We start from the raw sequence: 14,675 nt of genomic DNA, 5'->3' as shown, positions 1-14,675 counted from the left end.
TCTTTTCGGTGTTTGTTTCCTTGCCTTGGCTGTCTAAATAAACAGCTGCTTAAACTACCTATGTCGTTTGGCTGAATTCATTTCTTCAAGAAGACAAGAACAAGAGAACCTGTTAACACTAATATGCACGAGGGAAAAGAATTTAATCAAGGTGTGGTAGTTTCCAAACTTGTTTTTGGAAATTCATTCCAAAAATTGAAGTGTCATTTGTGTCCTATGTCAAGTTCCCAAATGAAAGCTGTGACAACTTGTAATGACATGTGTTGCACAAGCAACCCTCCTTCACTCAACACTGTTGAGGCTTTTGTTCTCCCCTCACCCAAACCACCCAATCTTCTCTGGTTCCACACCTTCCTTGGTGGCGTCAGTCAAGCCCAAAGAGCCCATGCCATTACATCTCCTGCATGTCATCTCATTTACCTCTACTGGGCCCTCTAAGTGGACAGACAGCTCTCTTTCTTCTTGGCTGTCCGTGTTGAAAAGCCATATCGTAAAGCTTCTTTGGCCCGAAGACAAAACAACAGAATTGGTTGTGTACACAGAACCGTCTTCAAAGACTTGAAAATCAGGATCACTCAGATGAATGAGATTTGCCGATTTCAGGCAGGCCTTCAGGTTCACTGAGGAAATACACACAGCAGTAACTGAGCAGCATAGTGTTCAACAGTATATACAGTATGCATGTGCAAGGGGAGCAAAACATGAAAAACACATTCCCACCATTATATTTAGTACTGCTACAATGCTACATGAGACGCTATGGTTAAGATCCTCCCTAAACATCCATATTGTTTCTAATGCTTGTTTTATACCTGTTTGAAGAGATATCTCTTCTGAAAAGGAGACATGAGGACTCTAGTATTTGAACATTTGATACAACACTAAAAATGGGCTTTCTTTCTTAACTAAAATTAGCTGTTAGAGACTATATACTACCTGAAATAAAGTCAGTAGTTATTAAACTGAATACTACTGAAGTCTACACCACGTGTAAACTAGTTAACCTACTGTGGGCCACATTGGGTTGATTTCATTTTTCCTTATACACCTAAGTCCTATAATGAACTGAGAGGCCAGTAAGATGTCAGGGGGTAAATCTCTTGCCCTCTGTGTGTGTTCTTGTGTATGCGCACACATGCACAGACACACTTATTTCATAAGTTACATGAGTAAGGAACTGACTGGTGCAAGGCAGTGCATGGGGCTACAGATGCAGCTCGGGGAAGGCTGTTTGCCCAGCACCATTGGCTTGGGTTTGAGGGCCAGCACACCTCAAAAGACAGTGGAAGCAAAATGAAGCAAGACATAGAACTTTTAATGATGACAATCCAAGAAGAAAATCAAGAAATAACTTCAATATTATTCTTCAAAAGCTTAGAAACATATTTAGCATATACAATATCCCCCATGTAATATAAATACCAAAAAATATGTGATGATTTGAACTTAATCTACTTACCTTCTTTGGGTAATCCTATTCTTAAATAAAAATATGATATAACATATATTAGAATTGATTGCACTGTTCGCTTTTAACTCCTGATCATGGATCTCTCGTGGTTCTAGCAGTCACAGTAACTTTTCACAAAGCATACCACACTAGGGATTATCACACATTGCAGCTGCTCTTTACCTCGGCCAACAAATTTCTCAGCAGGTAGTTCAGAGGGAACCCGAAGGATCACTTCTTGACACGCTTCAGAGGCAAGTGTAAGGATCTAGAACAAACAAATCAGTGTCATACACTCACAAAATCTTTCCAATGAATAGAGAGTTTACCTAAGTCTCCACTACATAGTAATATCCACTTAATTACATAAAAGAAACATTAAATACTTGAGTATATGTATAGTTACACAAAATTCATTTGATTTAAAGTAACAAAATAAAATAAGAAATATGTACCAGGGTAAGAAACCTGAAATACGAGAAGGAGATGGGCACAGGATAACAGGTCCCCATGGCTCCCTTCTTTTACACGGCACTTTATACTCAGGAAACCACATTCTTTCTTAGAACTGCTTTTACTTCATTTTGTAATATGAATTTACTAGCATTTTCACTGCCAGGGACAGCAGAGTGAGGATCCAGCACAACATGTGAGAGACTGCACCAAACACACATGGGAAAGAGAAAAACTAGAACCGCCATCCCATCACACTGTTTCCATGAATGTTCAGCATCCCAGGAGCTACAGAGGCAAAGCAAAAGTCTGCTGAACCAAACCTGGACGCCATTGCTGGAAGGCACTGGGACTGCTTGGGAGGGGCGGCCTATATCAGCTCACGCAAGCATGGGACCTTATTCGGAAGGCACAGCTTCTCACAGTTAGAAAACACTTGACTTCAAATATTTTAAATGATTTAGTGGTCAACCGTGAGCATTGGTCATACATTTGAAAACCCAAATTTTATTATGTTGTGAACTTTTTCGGTGGATGCCTCTGAAAGATGTGTGTTCCATTTTCTTCAGCTCATCAAATGACTGGCCAAAAGCAGGGAAACCAACCAGCACCTGTGCCGAGGATGAAGTCCTTTAGTATGAACTAAAATCAGCTAGATCAGTTGAAATTTTTCTTTTTCAGTCTATCTTAAAGCACCTGTAGTTATTTAATTTAAACCATATAGGAAGGATCTAATAAGGAAAAGATCATCTTTTAATTGTAAAATTGAAATCACTCCCTTAAAAAAGACTTTTAAATTGAAAGCAAAAGAATTTTCATAGGCTGCATAGCCAAGGGAGCAGGGGAGCAGTCAGATGTTTTAAGTATCGGGGCTCAAGGAGACTGACAAAGAATATCTCATTCACTTAGTCAACACTTATCCATTCAACCAACACTCAGGGTAAGGAGGTGCCAAGCTGAGTCACAGGCTCCAACAGCGAGCAAAGCAAAGACCTTGCCCTCAACAGACCAGGTTCCAATGCACCAACGAGCAAACAGACAAGTGCACAAATGTCACATCCCACCAAGACAGATAACAGTTATGGGAGAAATAAAGCCGAGGAAGATGATAGAGAAGGCTGGAGGATAGATAAGCTGGGGGAAAAACAGTTCCATACTTAAAGAACAGTCTGGAACATATTGCTTAGGATCTATAATATCATGATGAGAAATGCAGGTTTTGTTCAGAGTGCAAAAAAAGCAACAACGCATTTTACGCATGAAGCTTCAAAGTGGCCTTATCTGGTGTTCACAGGCAGTCAATCAACATGGCACAAGACAGCAGAGACCTGGGAACGGGAGTCAGGATAGCCACTGCTACGGTATAGTCACCAAGACTGCAGACACATGTGAACAGGAGACAGGATAGCAGCTGCAGTGGTGTGGCCAGCAAGACTGCAGACACATGTGAACAGGAGACAGGATAGCAGCTGCAGTGGTGTGGCCACCAAGACTGCGGACACATGGGGACAGAAGTCAGGATAGCAGCTGCAGTGGTGTGGCCACCAAGACTGCGGACACATGGGGACAGAAGTCAGGATAGCAGCTGCAGTGGTGTGGCCACCAAGACTGCAGACACATGGGGACAGAAGTCAGGATAGCAGCTGCAGTGGTGTGGCCACCAAGACTGCGGACACATGGGGACAGAAGTCAGGATAGCAGCTACAGTGGTGTGGCCACCAAGACTGTGGACACATGTGAACAGGAGACAGGATAGCAGCTGCAGTGGTGTAGCAGTGTTCTCAGGTAGCGCCATGGTACTTGCACTAAGTCTTAGTGGTAAAGGTGTTGAATGGCCCAATTAAGACAAGCGCCTTTGGAAACTATGTTGCTGACATTCACCCATTCACACATCCATACAACACATTTCAAGGAATGCCTACTATATAGTAGACACCTAGTAGCAAACACGACACGAATGAAAACTGAAGCCCAGGATAGACATATTTGTAAGCTCGATAGGGTGTGGAAGTGGCATGGCAGGGAAGTACAGGCTGACCTAGGAGCAGAGGAGAGCAGGGAAAGCCAGCTCACCCAGGAACCAGATGAGGTCGGCTGAGGAGTGGCCATGAGTCAGTCACGATGGAAGAAGGCAAGGTTGAAACCGTAAGTGCACAGAAGGACAGATGACAGAAACCGCGATAGAAATCCATCGCACGGTGCTTCTCAGACCCTTCCACAGTGGTCGCCCAGGACGATCAGAAAGCACAGATATTGGGGCTGGAGAGAGGGCTCAGTGGTTAAGGTCCTCTGCCTACCAGAGGACCCAAGTTCAGTTCCTAATACCACATGGCAGCTCACAACTGTCTGTAACTCTAGTTCCAAAAATCTGACACCTTCAAACCAATTCACAAGAAAGAAAGCTAAATAATAAATTATATAGATATAGATGAAAACATGGGTATTTACACTGCGATTCATCACAGTAGCAAAATTACAGTTATGAAGTAGCAGAGAAAATAATTTTATAGTTGGAGTCACCACAGCATGAAAGACTATATTAAAGGGTCACCGCACTGGGGAGGCTGAGAGCCACTGCTATAGTGACTGATGTGTACACTACAAGGAGAAAACAATTCCAGTGACTCTGAAGAAGTGTGGAGCACTTTCTGAATAAGGTCAATGGTCATGCGCACTTTCTTTTACACATTATAAGGGCTGCTATGGCTTAAAAATAAGCTGGGACCCCAAGGCCTGTTTTCTGGATGCGACATCCAGTCACTAGGAGGCAACTAGATAGTGTGACTGTGAGTTAATCAGTGGCTGTAAATGAATGCTTCATTTGATGGCACTGTTAGGAGGTGGTGGGAAGCTTGTACTGGCTCCTAATTCATGTAAGGAGGGAAGTCTGTGGATGATGGAGCCTGTCCTGCCTCCATCCTGTTTTCCCTTTCGCTTACTGTCTGATGTGAGATGAATAGCTTCCCTCCACTATGACTTTCACCCATGGTGCTTCTGCCTTGCATGAGCCCAAAAGCAATGGCATCAGTTAACCACAGACAAACGTTTTTTTAAAATTCTAAGTCCTCTTCTCTCCTTTAACATCTTTTTCTCTGGTATTTCTCAAAGCACTGAAAAAAAAAACCTGACCAATAAAAAAGCAAAGATTTGTCTCCAGTAAATCTATTGTCTAAGTAGCTTTTATAGTGGAGTATGGTAAGTCTGAACATTGTGGAAAAATAAATCAGGGCAAAGAACTTTCATTTCAATAGAGACATGTAAGAAAACTTGGAGAATGTCATGAGAAAACTAACTAGCAACAATGAGTAACATCATTTTGAAACATCCTACAGATGAGAGAACAAAAGCAGCAAGGAATCGAAGGTCATGGTCTGTGCATAAAACTGAAACACAGACAGCAGGGAAGAAGAACCAGAAATAACTTCTGACCTGCCAAGACTGGCTCTGCCTTGTTGGCCTCGATAGAAATGGAGGGAAATGAAAGGCAGGTTACACCTATAACATGCAGGGAGCTACTCTCCATTATACCGTTAGTATGAGACAGAGCCACGGTAAATCCAGTCTTTGCATGGGTTTGGGATCCATGTTCAAATGCATGGCTTGTGTAAAAAATTTGTTGTATATTATGAGCACAGGGTCAGAGGGAATGCACTGGAAGCAGTGATGGTTCCTCTCCACGGACTTAGTGCAAACACAGCTCTGAGTGTGTCTATGAAGACATTTCCAATGTGGTGACACCCTCCAAAGGGCAGGGGTGCAGGACTGAGTAATAGGGAGGAAGCAAGCTGAGCGCCAACACCCATGCTCTCTACTTCCTGACTGCCCCTTACCTGGGACCAGATGCCTCACTCTTCTGCAGTTTCCCACCAAGGGAGACTGTGACCTCCAACTAGAGCCAAAATAAACTCTTCCCTTTCCAGCTGCTTCTAGTCAGGTATTTGTTCACGGCCACCAGAAAAGTAGATGACATCATCACGAAACCCAGAAACATAATAAGTTTTCTAAGGTCAGCATGTGCACTTCAGGACACACTGAAGAGATCTTAGACAAAAGAGCTAGGGCTTGCAGAGAGGGGGAAATATCTCTATTTGCTTTGACTTTACCTACAACACTCAAGCAAACCAATCAACAAATTACCATGAGAAGCACTACTAAAATATGGTTATCGCTACTCTTCCTGTCCGTAAATGAAACCAGTCATATAGTATTTTTTAAAAGGCAGTGAAATGTGTGGAAATGCCAGCGAGTAAATTCACTAAGACACCTACAAGGCTGAGTGGCAAGACCACGTTGTCTACTTCCTGATTGGGACTGCCAAACGCCTCTTTCTCATCCTTCCATGACTTCACCATGAAAGACTCACCTGTTTCAGAAAAACCTAAACACATTTATGCATAACAGATAGGTGGATTTACACAGAAAGAAACGTAGACCTGGTCTGCAGTAAGAAAAATCAGCAACATACATACATTAATCCAAAATTAAATTATGGCTTTATGGTCCCCATAAAATCTCAACACTATTTCCTGGATCTAAACAATCTGATTCAAAAGGTCATGGAAAAATATGAAAAAGAAGAGCAACTAAGGGATATGTAGATATTAAAATCATACAAAGTCCTACTAAATAAAACAGGGCCCTCTATCAGTATGTGGATACAAAAGCATCAGTTACATGGTTTACAAAGGAAAAATGCCAAGCCTGCCTGCGCCTGCTCTATTCACACTCCACACAGGACATACACAACGTTTGTCACCAACAGCGTGCGAGTTCTCCATTCATCAAAGCCTCACCTACACAGTATGCGCACAAACACCTTTAGGTGTGAAATGGCATTTCACTTTTCCTTATTTTTATACTTCATGTTTTAATGACGTTTTAATTTCTAGAATTTGTATTTTCCTTGTTCATACTAGAATTTTCCTTCACAACTTATAAGAACTTTTTAATGTATTACACTCACCTTTAAAATATCTGTGTTACGAGGCAAATAGATAGCTGTTTCGTTTTGCTTGGTTTTATTTTTGCGTTTGTACTATGGAAATTCTGTTTGTTTTTATACCATTGCTTTTCTCAACTTGAAAAAAGTTGAAATCTGGGTCATAGGCTTTCTTAAATGCAAATTTGTAGGATTCATCATGTTTCTCCTGAATTGCACATGGTGTCGTCTTACGTTTCAATAGTTCATCTACTTGGAGTTTCCTGGGATGCTCTGCATAGAGTGTGGGTTCAGTTTTACCGTCTGCAAAACTTCAGCCTAGCTCCAGTACCCTCAAGGTCAATCTCAGCCACTCTTATACTGATGCTATCCTTCAAGATGTGACAGTGGTTCTCAGCCTTCCTAACGCTGTGACCATTTAATACAGCTTCGCAGGTTGTGGTGACCCCCCCAACCACAAAGTCATTTTCATTGCTACTATTAACTGTAATTTTGCTACTGTGGTGACTCATAATGTAAATATTTGGTGAATCAAAATGTAAATTTCCCAATTGGATTAGGGCTCACGACCCACAGGTTGAGAAGCACTGATATAACACGCTGTCAACTAGTAAACAGCTTTCTGTCTAATCATATACAACCCGTCCTGAGAGGACATCTCCAAAATCACCATCATTGGCTTTGTATTCAATTCTGTACTTTGTATACAATTTTGCTACTCCCGCCCATAAGAATGCCTGCTCATATACGACCGGTATACAGCCAGGTGTATCCACTGAGCAAAAGCTAGCAACAGAAGCAATACCAATAAACAGTCCCATGCAATATCTTTGAGGATAAACTTATTGTGATAATGGAGGATTAAGAAGGGTAATGAGGAGACAAGCGTCTAGACTTTTCCATGAGAAGCAAAGTACACAGGAGATCTGTACATTGAAATCTCTGACACCAAAGGAAAAACACTGTTTGGAAACATAAAAAAACAGTATGGTGCAGAAATATAAATGCTTGTTTGAAGGTGATGTCTGAAACAGCAGTATTGATTTAGGATAATGAGATATTTTAAAGCATATAGTAGATGGAATGGCCTCTAGAATACATACACACACACTCCAGGAAACAGGACTTAGAACAAGGCCACACAGACAATTAGTGTTTACAAGTGAGAATAACAGGGGCCAAAAAGACAAAAGTAACAAACAGAAGGAGTGGTCAGGGCACGAGGCACAGAAAGAGATGATCCACTGCTTAACAGTTATACCGTTTCTGTCACTGAAGGCACAAACGTCCAGATAGCTGCTGCACAGCACTGTGCCTGTGGTTAATTTTCTGTTACTATGCACTCAAAACCCTGTCTGTCAAAGGGGAAGATCTCATGCTTACGTCTTCAAATCATACACAGGAAAAAGGGAGGGTGGGGGCGTGGAGAAACTGGGTAAGAAGTCAGATTCTGAGGGTTAGAGTTTTTTCTAAGGTGATAACATCCAGAATTAGGAACCAGTCAGGGTAGGACTAAGTGCGGAGTAGAACATGTCACTTAAACTAGTCACGGGAGATCCTAGACGGCTGTAGAGAACAAAGCACCACCGGGGCATTCAGGAAGAAAGCTCCAGTGGTTAAGACACTACCACTACCGGGTGGGGCAGAACTAAGAAGGGGAGAGAAGCTGACATGTGGAATGTGGAGGAGGGATTACCTGAGTGTATGGGAAACAGGAGCTGTGGAGGAGCCGCACCCCTTCCCCCAAGAGTGATTCCTCTTCAGTAGACCTCACACCTTCCCACGCCCTTGAGGCCCGACAACCCTGTTCACCCACACCACACTGGAGTCTAGAACAACCTGAGGGGACTCCTGCTACACTTTCCTGCTAGGAAGCAAACTGCCAGTAACCAGAACCTCCCTGCCCCCACCCCAGCACCCATTCCTGGATTCTGAAGTTAAGAGAGGTCAAGGAGTGAGGATTCTACTTCCCCTCCTTCCTCCCAGCATTCACTGTTTTTAAAAGGATCTGAGGCGTGTGCACCCAGGTGTGCGGTCTGCACTGGGCACTGCTATGTCACAAAGACTAAGGATGCTTCTCCTATCAAAGAATAAGGTCCTGCGGTATAAAAGGAAGTGGCAACTTCCCCCCACTAGATACCAGCCAAAGTTCAGTCTTTGTCACCAGCAGCTTATTTTGTGACCATTGTTTGCCCTAGGCTGTTTCTTCAGCCACAAAATCTGGAGTGCAGCGGTACCTGTCCCTACCTGTGCTTGTGAATAGTCCCTGGGAATTGTGATCAAAAGTTTAAAGTCCATTCATTCCTTGGAACTGACATTCTAACCAGTAACCAACCACATTTTCAATAACTAAAAATGCAGGAATCCCTTGTGAAAAGAGAGTCCAGGAGAAATGGAAGATGTCCTAACCTTTTGAAACCCCCGCCTTCAGCCCCTCCCCACCACACACACACACTTGGTTCCTTGGGTTCTGCCAGGCTTCCCTTCAGGGACAGCTTGAGCCTACACTGCATGGGTAAAAGAACACGATCAAGTTGTTCACCTAGCACAATCAACTTTTTCCTTGTCCAAGGGATCCATATAAAACTACAATCTGGGGCTCCCCAGACTCCCCAAAGGCCTATAAGGGGTGAATTCTGGAGTCTTTTGGCTCCTAGAGAAATCCAGTCCTGTCCAAATAAAGCCATTTTTTTGGTTCCTCGATAGGGTTCGAGGTCCTGGCTGTTTTACTACTTAAAGGAGAATGAATCCGAGCAGAGTTGAGATAAGGAATCCAAACCCCTCCCAGGACAAGATCTCAGGGTCAGAAAGTTCTCTTCCCAGGATTATAGGGGATCAATGGTCATCTCTGTTCCACCATCTCCTAATTTTGAGAGAAAGGCCTCTCTCTCTCTCTTTCTCTCTCCCTCCCCTCTCTCTCTCTCTCTCTCTCTCTCTCTCTCTCTCTCTCTCTCTCTCTCTCTCCTTCTCTTCTTCCACCTCTCATTTCGCTCTCAAATCCCAACCCTAGCATAGAACCCTCAAGAGCAACAAGTCCTCTTTTTTTGACCCCCAAGGACACCACACTGGCTTTCGGTTGTCGGCTCCTGGGCAGCTGCCTTTAGTCAGGATGGCCAGCACCCAGGGCTCCAGGTCCGTGCTCCAGCTCCAGCACAACCTCGGCGCACCCCGCTCTGCCTAGGGAACCCCCGAGGCCAGGGTTTTGGCTGGGCGTTCGCAACCCGCCCCCGTCTCCAGCCGCCGCGCGTGCCTAATACGGCTCCCGGCCACACTCCCTCCCCTGCGGGACCTTGGCGCCGCCGCTTAGCTTCCTGTTGCCCTCCCTCACCTCCAACAACTTCAGTTTAAGAGGTCGCGAGGCCCGGTGACCCTATCTACGCCAGCCGCCCTGGCCCCGATGTCCCTTTCCCCAATGGTCCCCGGAGCTCACCGCTAGGGTCAGTAGGTGCGGAAGGCCAAGGGCTGGGCTCCCGGAACGCACAGGTCCTACGGACGCCATGACCAGCCCAAAGGACAGGTCGCCGCCCCGCACCCGCTGCGTAGAGGTGGAGCGCGCACAGGCGCTTTTCTCGCGCTTGTCTGATGCTCCCGCCTCGGTCCCGAGGGACTTTTCCTCTGGCCGAGGGTGGAGCTCCAGGCAAGTCCAAAAGACTCCTGTCGGCCACTCCTTGTTATTTTTCTTGTGTCTTCATGGCTTTAAGAACTCAGCCGGTTGGAACTCCCTCTCACAGCCACCCTTTCACCTGTACTATGTGTTTCTCACCAGCAGACGCCACCTATATGTCCCTTGTCACCACCGCCCCCCCACCCCGCCCAGGTGACCATCTGGTAGGATTAGCAGCTGGCCCTGCCCAGCAGAAGCCCTGACTATACTAAGACTCACTGGGGAGCTCAGGTCATGGCCCCGCCCAGTGCACTGCCCCCAGCCAGTGGAGGACCCTATCCTGGGGGTAACTCCCAGACTCACAACTCCCCTGCATCAACTGGCTGAAGTTACTCACAGCTGCCTGAAGCCATACTGATAAGAGGTGGACTCAAGGGAGATTCTACTGTGTAAATCAAAATCCCACAGACAGACGGGTAAATACAGTTCCAACAGGAGTTCCATCCTAGAGGGTTTCAAGGTTCAGAAATTACACTATTTGACAGTGACACAGGTTCTATAATTTAAGGAGAAAAAGGAAAGAAGGGAAGTTGAGGAGAAAGGAGAGGGGGGGAGGGAGCGAGGGAAGAAGGAGGGAGGGAGGGAGGGAGGGAGGGAGGGAGGGAGGGAAGAGGACATAACAAAACCGAAGTTACTACAGAAAACACATCAACTGAGGCCCAGCCATCAGCTAAATGTGGGCTACTGATTTTCTCTAAGAACTTTGTCGTATGTGAACATGTTTTCTTGTGATTTTCTCCTGAGCCATCTCCCACATGAGAGTCCCGGACATCCTGGTACCAATTTTTTTTTTTTTATGTTGTCATCGGGATTAGAGTTCATGGTGGAAAGTGAAGAAGAACAGGAGAATTTGTTCTCTGACTTGACATGCACTTAAGCCTAGGAATTACAGCAGCACTTAGCCAGGAAGATTAAGCTTGAGAACCCTGTGCTGCGCACTCCTCAGAACGGGCTTCTGACTCACCCTTCTGTGCCTCTTTTCTAAGATGCCAGGGGAGTTCCACCAGGAAGACAAATGTGTCCCTTCCCTCACCTGGTTTAAAGATGGCCGCAGAAAACAAGTTTAAAGAGATGCACACATCACTCAGTGCCATTTTAATAATGGAAATGTTTTCCTGTGATGAGCAGACCCGGAATGGTGATAACAGCAGTCGTATGTTAAATTCAACACTGATGTCTAATGGTAAACACCTGACCTCTTGATTTTTATTAATGAATGCTACATAAGTGAGTGTCCTGTCGTCTCCATAACTATAAAATTATCAGCGATTGCTAGTAAAATAAGCCTGGATCATGAGTCTGAGTGTCATGCTTTTGTTTACTTACTTCATGTTTGCCCAATGATGATTTCATAAATGCCTATCAGCTCATTGGTGATGACATCACATTGTCCAGCTCCAAGCTTTCCAGAAAGCACAGAAGCCAACTGGTTTCGGCATCACAGCTCTTGACAATAGGGCATTGCCAAACTCTTGCCTACCTTCAACCTCCAATACCTGTGGGATGCCTCATGCTCTTTCTCATCCCAGAAAGGGGTGAGAGAGCACTCTAACAATTCATCTCACAGATGCCGGATAACTAAAGCTCATAAAAGGGCAGTTTTCATTTGTTTCTTCTTGAAAATTTACTCAAAGTATTAGATAAAATTTACACATTCTAAGTCAGCCTCGCGAATTCCTCCTTGAGCCAGTTTTGAAACATCCTACCATGAAGGTGTGAGAGTAGAAGACGTGACTCTTTTTTTTTTTTTGACAGTGTCATTGGCTGTGAACATTAACTCAGCAGACATATGCCAGCTCTGTGTTACCCTAGCAGAGAATCAAAAGTCAAATCAGTTTCTTGTCCATCTTGCCCGGCTTCGAGAACTCCTTGGGCAGCGGCACTCACATTTGATAAGAAAGGTAACCCCATGCCACCTCCTCCACCTACACTAAACTGCTGGACTGCTCCTGAAAGACTTACCAAGAGACAGTTGGAGGCAGAGGATAGTTACATAGATATCACAGACCTTCAGAAGCAAAGACTCCCTAAATAGAGGAATAATGTACAACCCTAACTCCAGGGCCCAACTCTACCCAATAGTTTCACAGACTTCTAGTTTCAGAGTCCAGAATTTAAATACACTGAAGTAAACAAGCAAACAAACAAAAACCCCACTTACACAGATTTGTGCGCAAAGTCACCTGTCACTGAGCGAGTTAATTCTCAGTAATTCCCCATGTCCACGTCCCACAATTGCCAGGGTCTCTGAAAGAAACTCATAGATGAATGTGGCTTTCAGGAGGACGCTATCTAAGGTGTGTCCCTTACCCAGAACTGACAATGGAGCAAGTATGACACAAATCAAAGGTGGAAAAGAAAACAAGATTGAAACTCACTGCACAGAGCTCAGAGGTGGATGTAAGGAGCCAGCCCTGTGATAACAGCAAAGACACACCTCTTCACTGCCCAGAGTTCTCCTAAAGATTAAATGATGCGGTGTATGATGAACTCGGAATAAATGATCTTTAATTCCTTCAGGGTCTGTTATCATGGGCACCCGCTACTCCAAACTGTACTACCCCATCTCTTGTCCCTTATATCACATGCTCCATCTCATTCTTGTGACTGCCCCCTGTTTTTCTACTGCTTCGGAATGAGACTGTCCATTTGGTCTAGGACTCAGTTCTAATGCAAATTCACTCATCACTTCTAAGCCTTCCTTCACTTCTTAATCACAAGCAAAGACTTCCACAGGCATCTACTACTTAACTATATGAAGCTAAAATAAGACTATATAAGGTTTGTGTATTTTTAGAAATATGCGCCAATTTTAATTCTTTTGTAACACAAGGAAAGTGTTTTTGCCTCTCTGTTAAATAAACTATTTGTGTTCTACTGTGGCACATACTTCTTTAAACCTGCTTTTCAAAATCAGTGCCAGTGAAGTGGAATATATACATAGCAGCCACTGGTTAATGTGTCTGAGATTAAATCCCAGGCCAAACAAGCCAAGATTATCTGTTCAGGTTCTCTTCTTTCTCGTTGACTGTGCCTGTGTATTCTCTTCAGATTGGATATAGACTGCCCTCGTGCCTTATCTAACTTGGAAGTATCACTACACTCTAAGTGTTGGTGTTGCACATGTGTGCGTACATGCACACATACACACACATGCACACACACATCTGTGTTTCTTAGGTCTCTGCATTCACAGGTGTCTTTTGCTATAGGTGCTATGGTGTGTTATTTCTTTCTCTTGAAGATGTCTTCTATACCCCTGGGCAGACTAACTCCTGTCCACTGTGTATCAGCTTTCATTAATCCTCTAACAATGTAAAACTCTCTTCACTAACTAGTTCAGAAGACTTGTCACAATCATCATGATGAATTTGTAAATAAATTAATTAATATTTCTTCCTCACCAAAGATTATACTTAACTTCTATGCCTTTATTTTGTTTTGGTTCGCCCCTACATCTCCTACATGAGCACACTTCCCAAACAGCTGACAATTAAATGTTTGTGGAATGAATGAACAAATGAGCAAATGGGTGAATGACAAATTCACAGCAATTTTGAGCATATTTTTCACAAATAATTCTTTCCTTTTTCTACTCCCCAAAGAAAAGAAAAGCAAGGAAGCCCTTACTCAGCTCTACCCCATCCCAAGGATAAAGTGATGTTGAGTGGAACAGACTGTTTTCAGCTTTGCTCTAGTATCTGAACTGCAAGAGAAGCTGGTCCACCCATCACTGAAACATATCTTTCTCTTGACTTCTGTTTTTCCGTCCCATATTGATGCCTTTTCTTGTATGACCTCTCAATATTTCAGTGCTATGGGACTTAGTGCTGCTCCTACATCATGGTTCCCAGTTTTCTCACTCCAGTCTCCAACTTTAAGTCTTGGCAGGATGCTGAGACCAGCATCTCTAAATCTGTTGCAGATCTCTCTCTGGTTTTTAGGTTTCAGCTGCATATTCCAGTCTTAACTCTGATATCTACAAGGTCTTGCAAAATTCATCTTTCTTCTTTCAGTCAAGACCAACACCCCCTTTCCAGTAGTTTATCAACCTTTTTGGTCCTTCTTTTTTTCTTTTATTCTAGGTCCGATCAGTAAGTTCTACCAAAGGCACCTGAGAAACATATCTGGACTTCACCTTGTTCTCACCTTTTCCATCAATACTGTCT

The 14,675-nt window shown here is 44.0% G+C and overlaps 1 protein-coding gene across 2 annotated transcripts in view; it reads right to left on the bottom strand.

Moving 5' to 3' along the window:
• The window catches only part of LOC121453498 (desmocollin-2-like), a 34,203-nt gene extending 23,600 nt beyond the window's left edge, over positions 1-10,603 (bottom strand). For both annotated transcript variants that reach the window (XM_041660318.1, XM_041660320.1), the window contains exons 1-3: positions 10,273-10,603; positions 1,634-1,718; positions 421-620 (exon numbers count right to left, since the gene is read on the bottom strand). In XM_041660318.1, coding sequence (XP_041516252.1) covers positions 421-620; positions 1,634-1,718; positions 10,273-10,341 — 354 coding nt within the window. In that variant the 5' untranslated portion in view covers positions 10,342-10,603. The remainder of the gene's footprint in view (positions 1-420; positions 621-1,633; positions 1,719-10,272) is intronic.
• Positions 10,604-14,675: the final 4,072 nt, after the last annotated feature.

Source organism: Microtus oregoni, unplaced genomic scaffold (assembly GCF_018167655.1).
Source record: "Microtus oregoni isolate MIOR12 unplaced genomic scaffold, Mior012 000011F_ref0000422, whole genome shotgun sequence".
Lineage (NCBI taxonomy): Eukaryota > Metazoa > Chordata > Mammalia > Rodentia > Cricetidae > Microtus > Microtus oregoni.
Note: the sequence above shows the minus strand (reverse complement) of the source record. Positions and strands in the feature narration are given on the sequence as shown.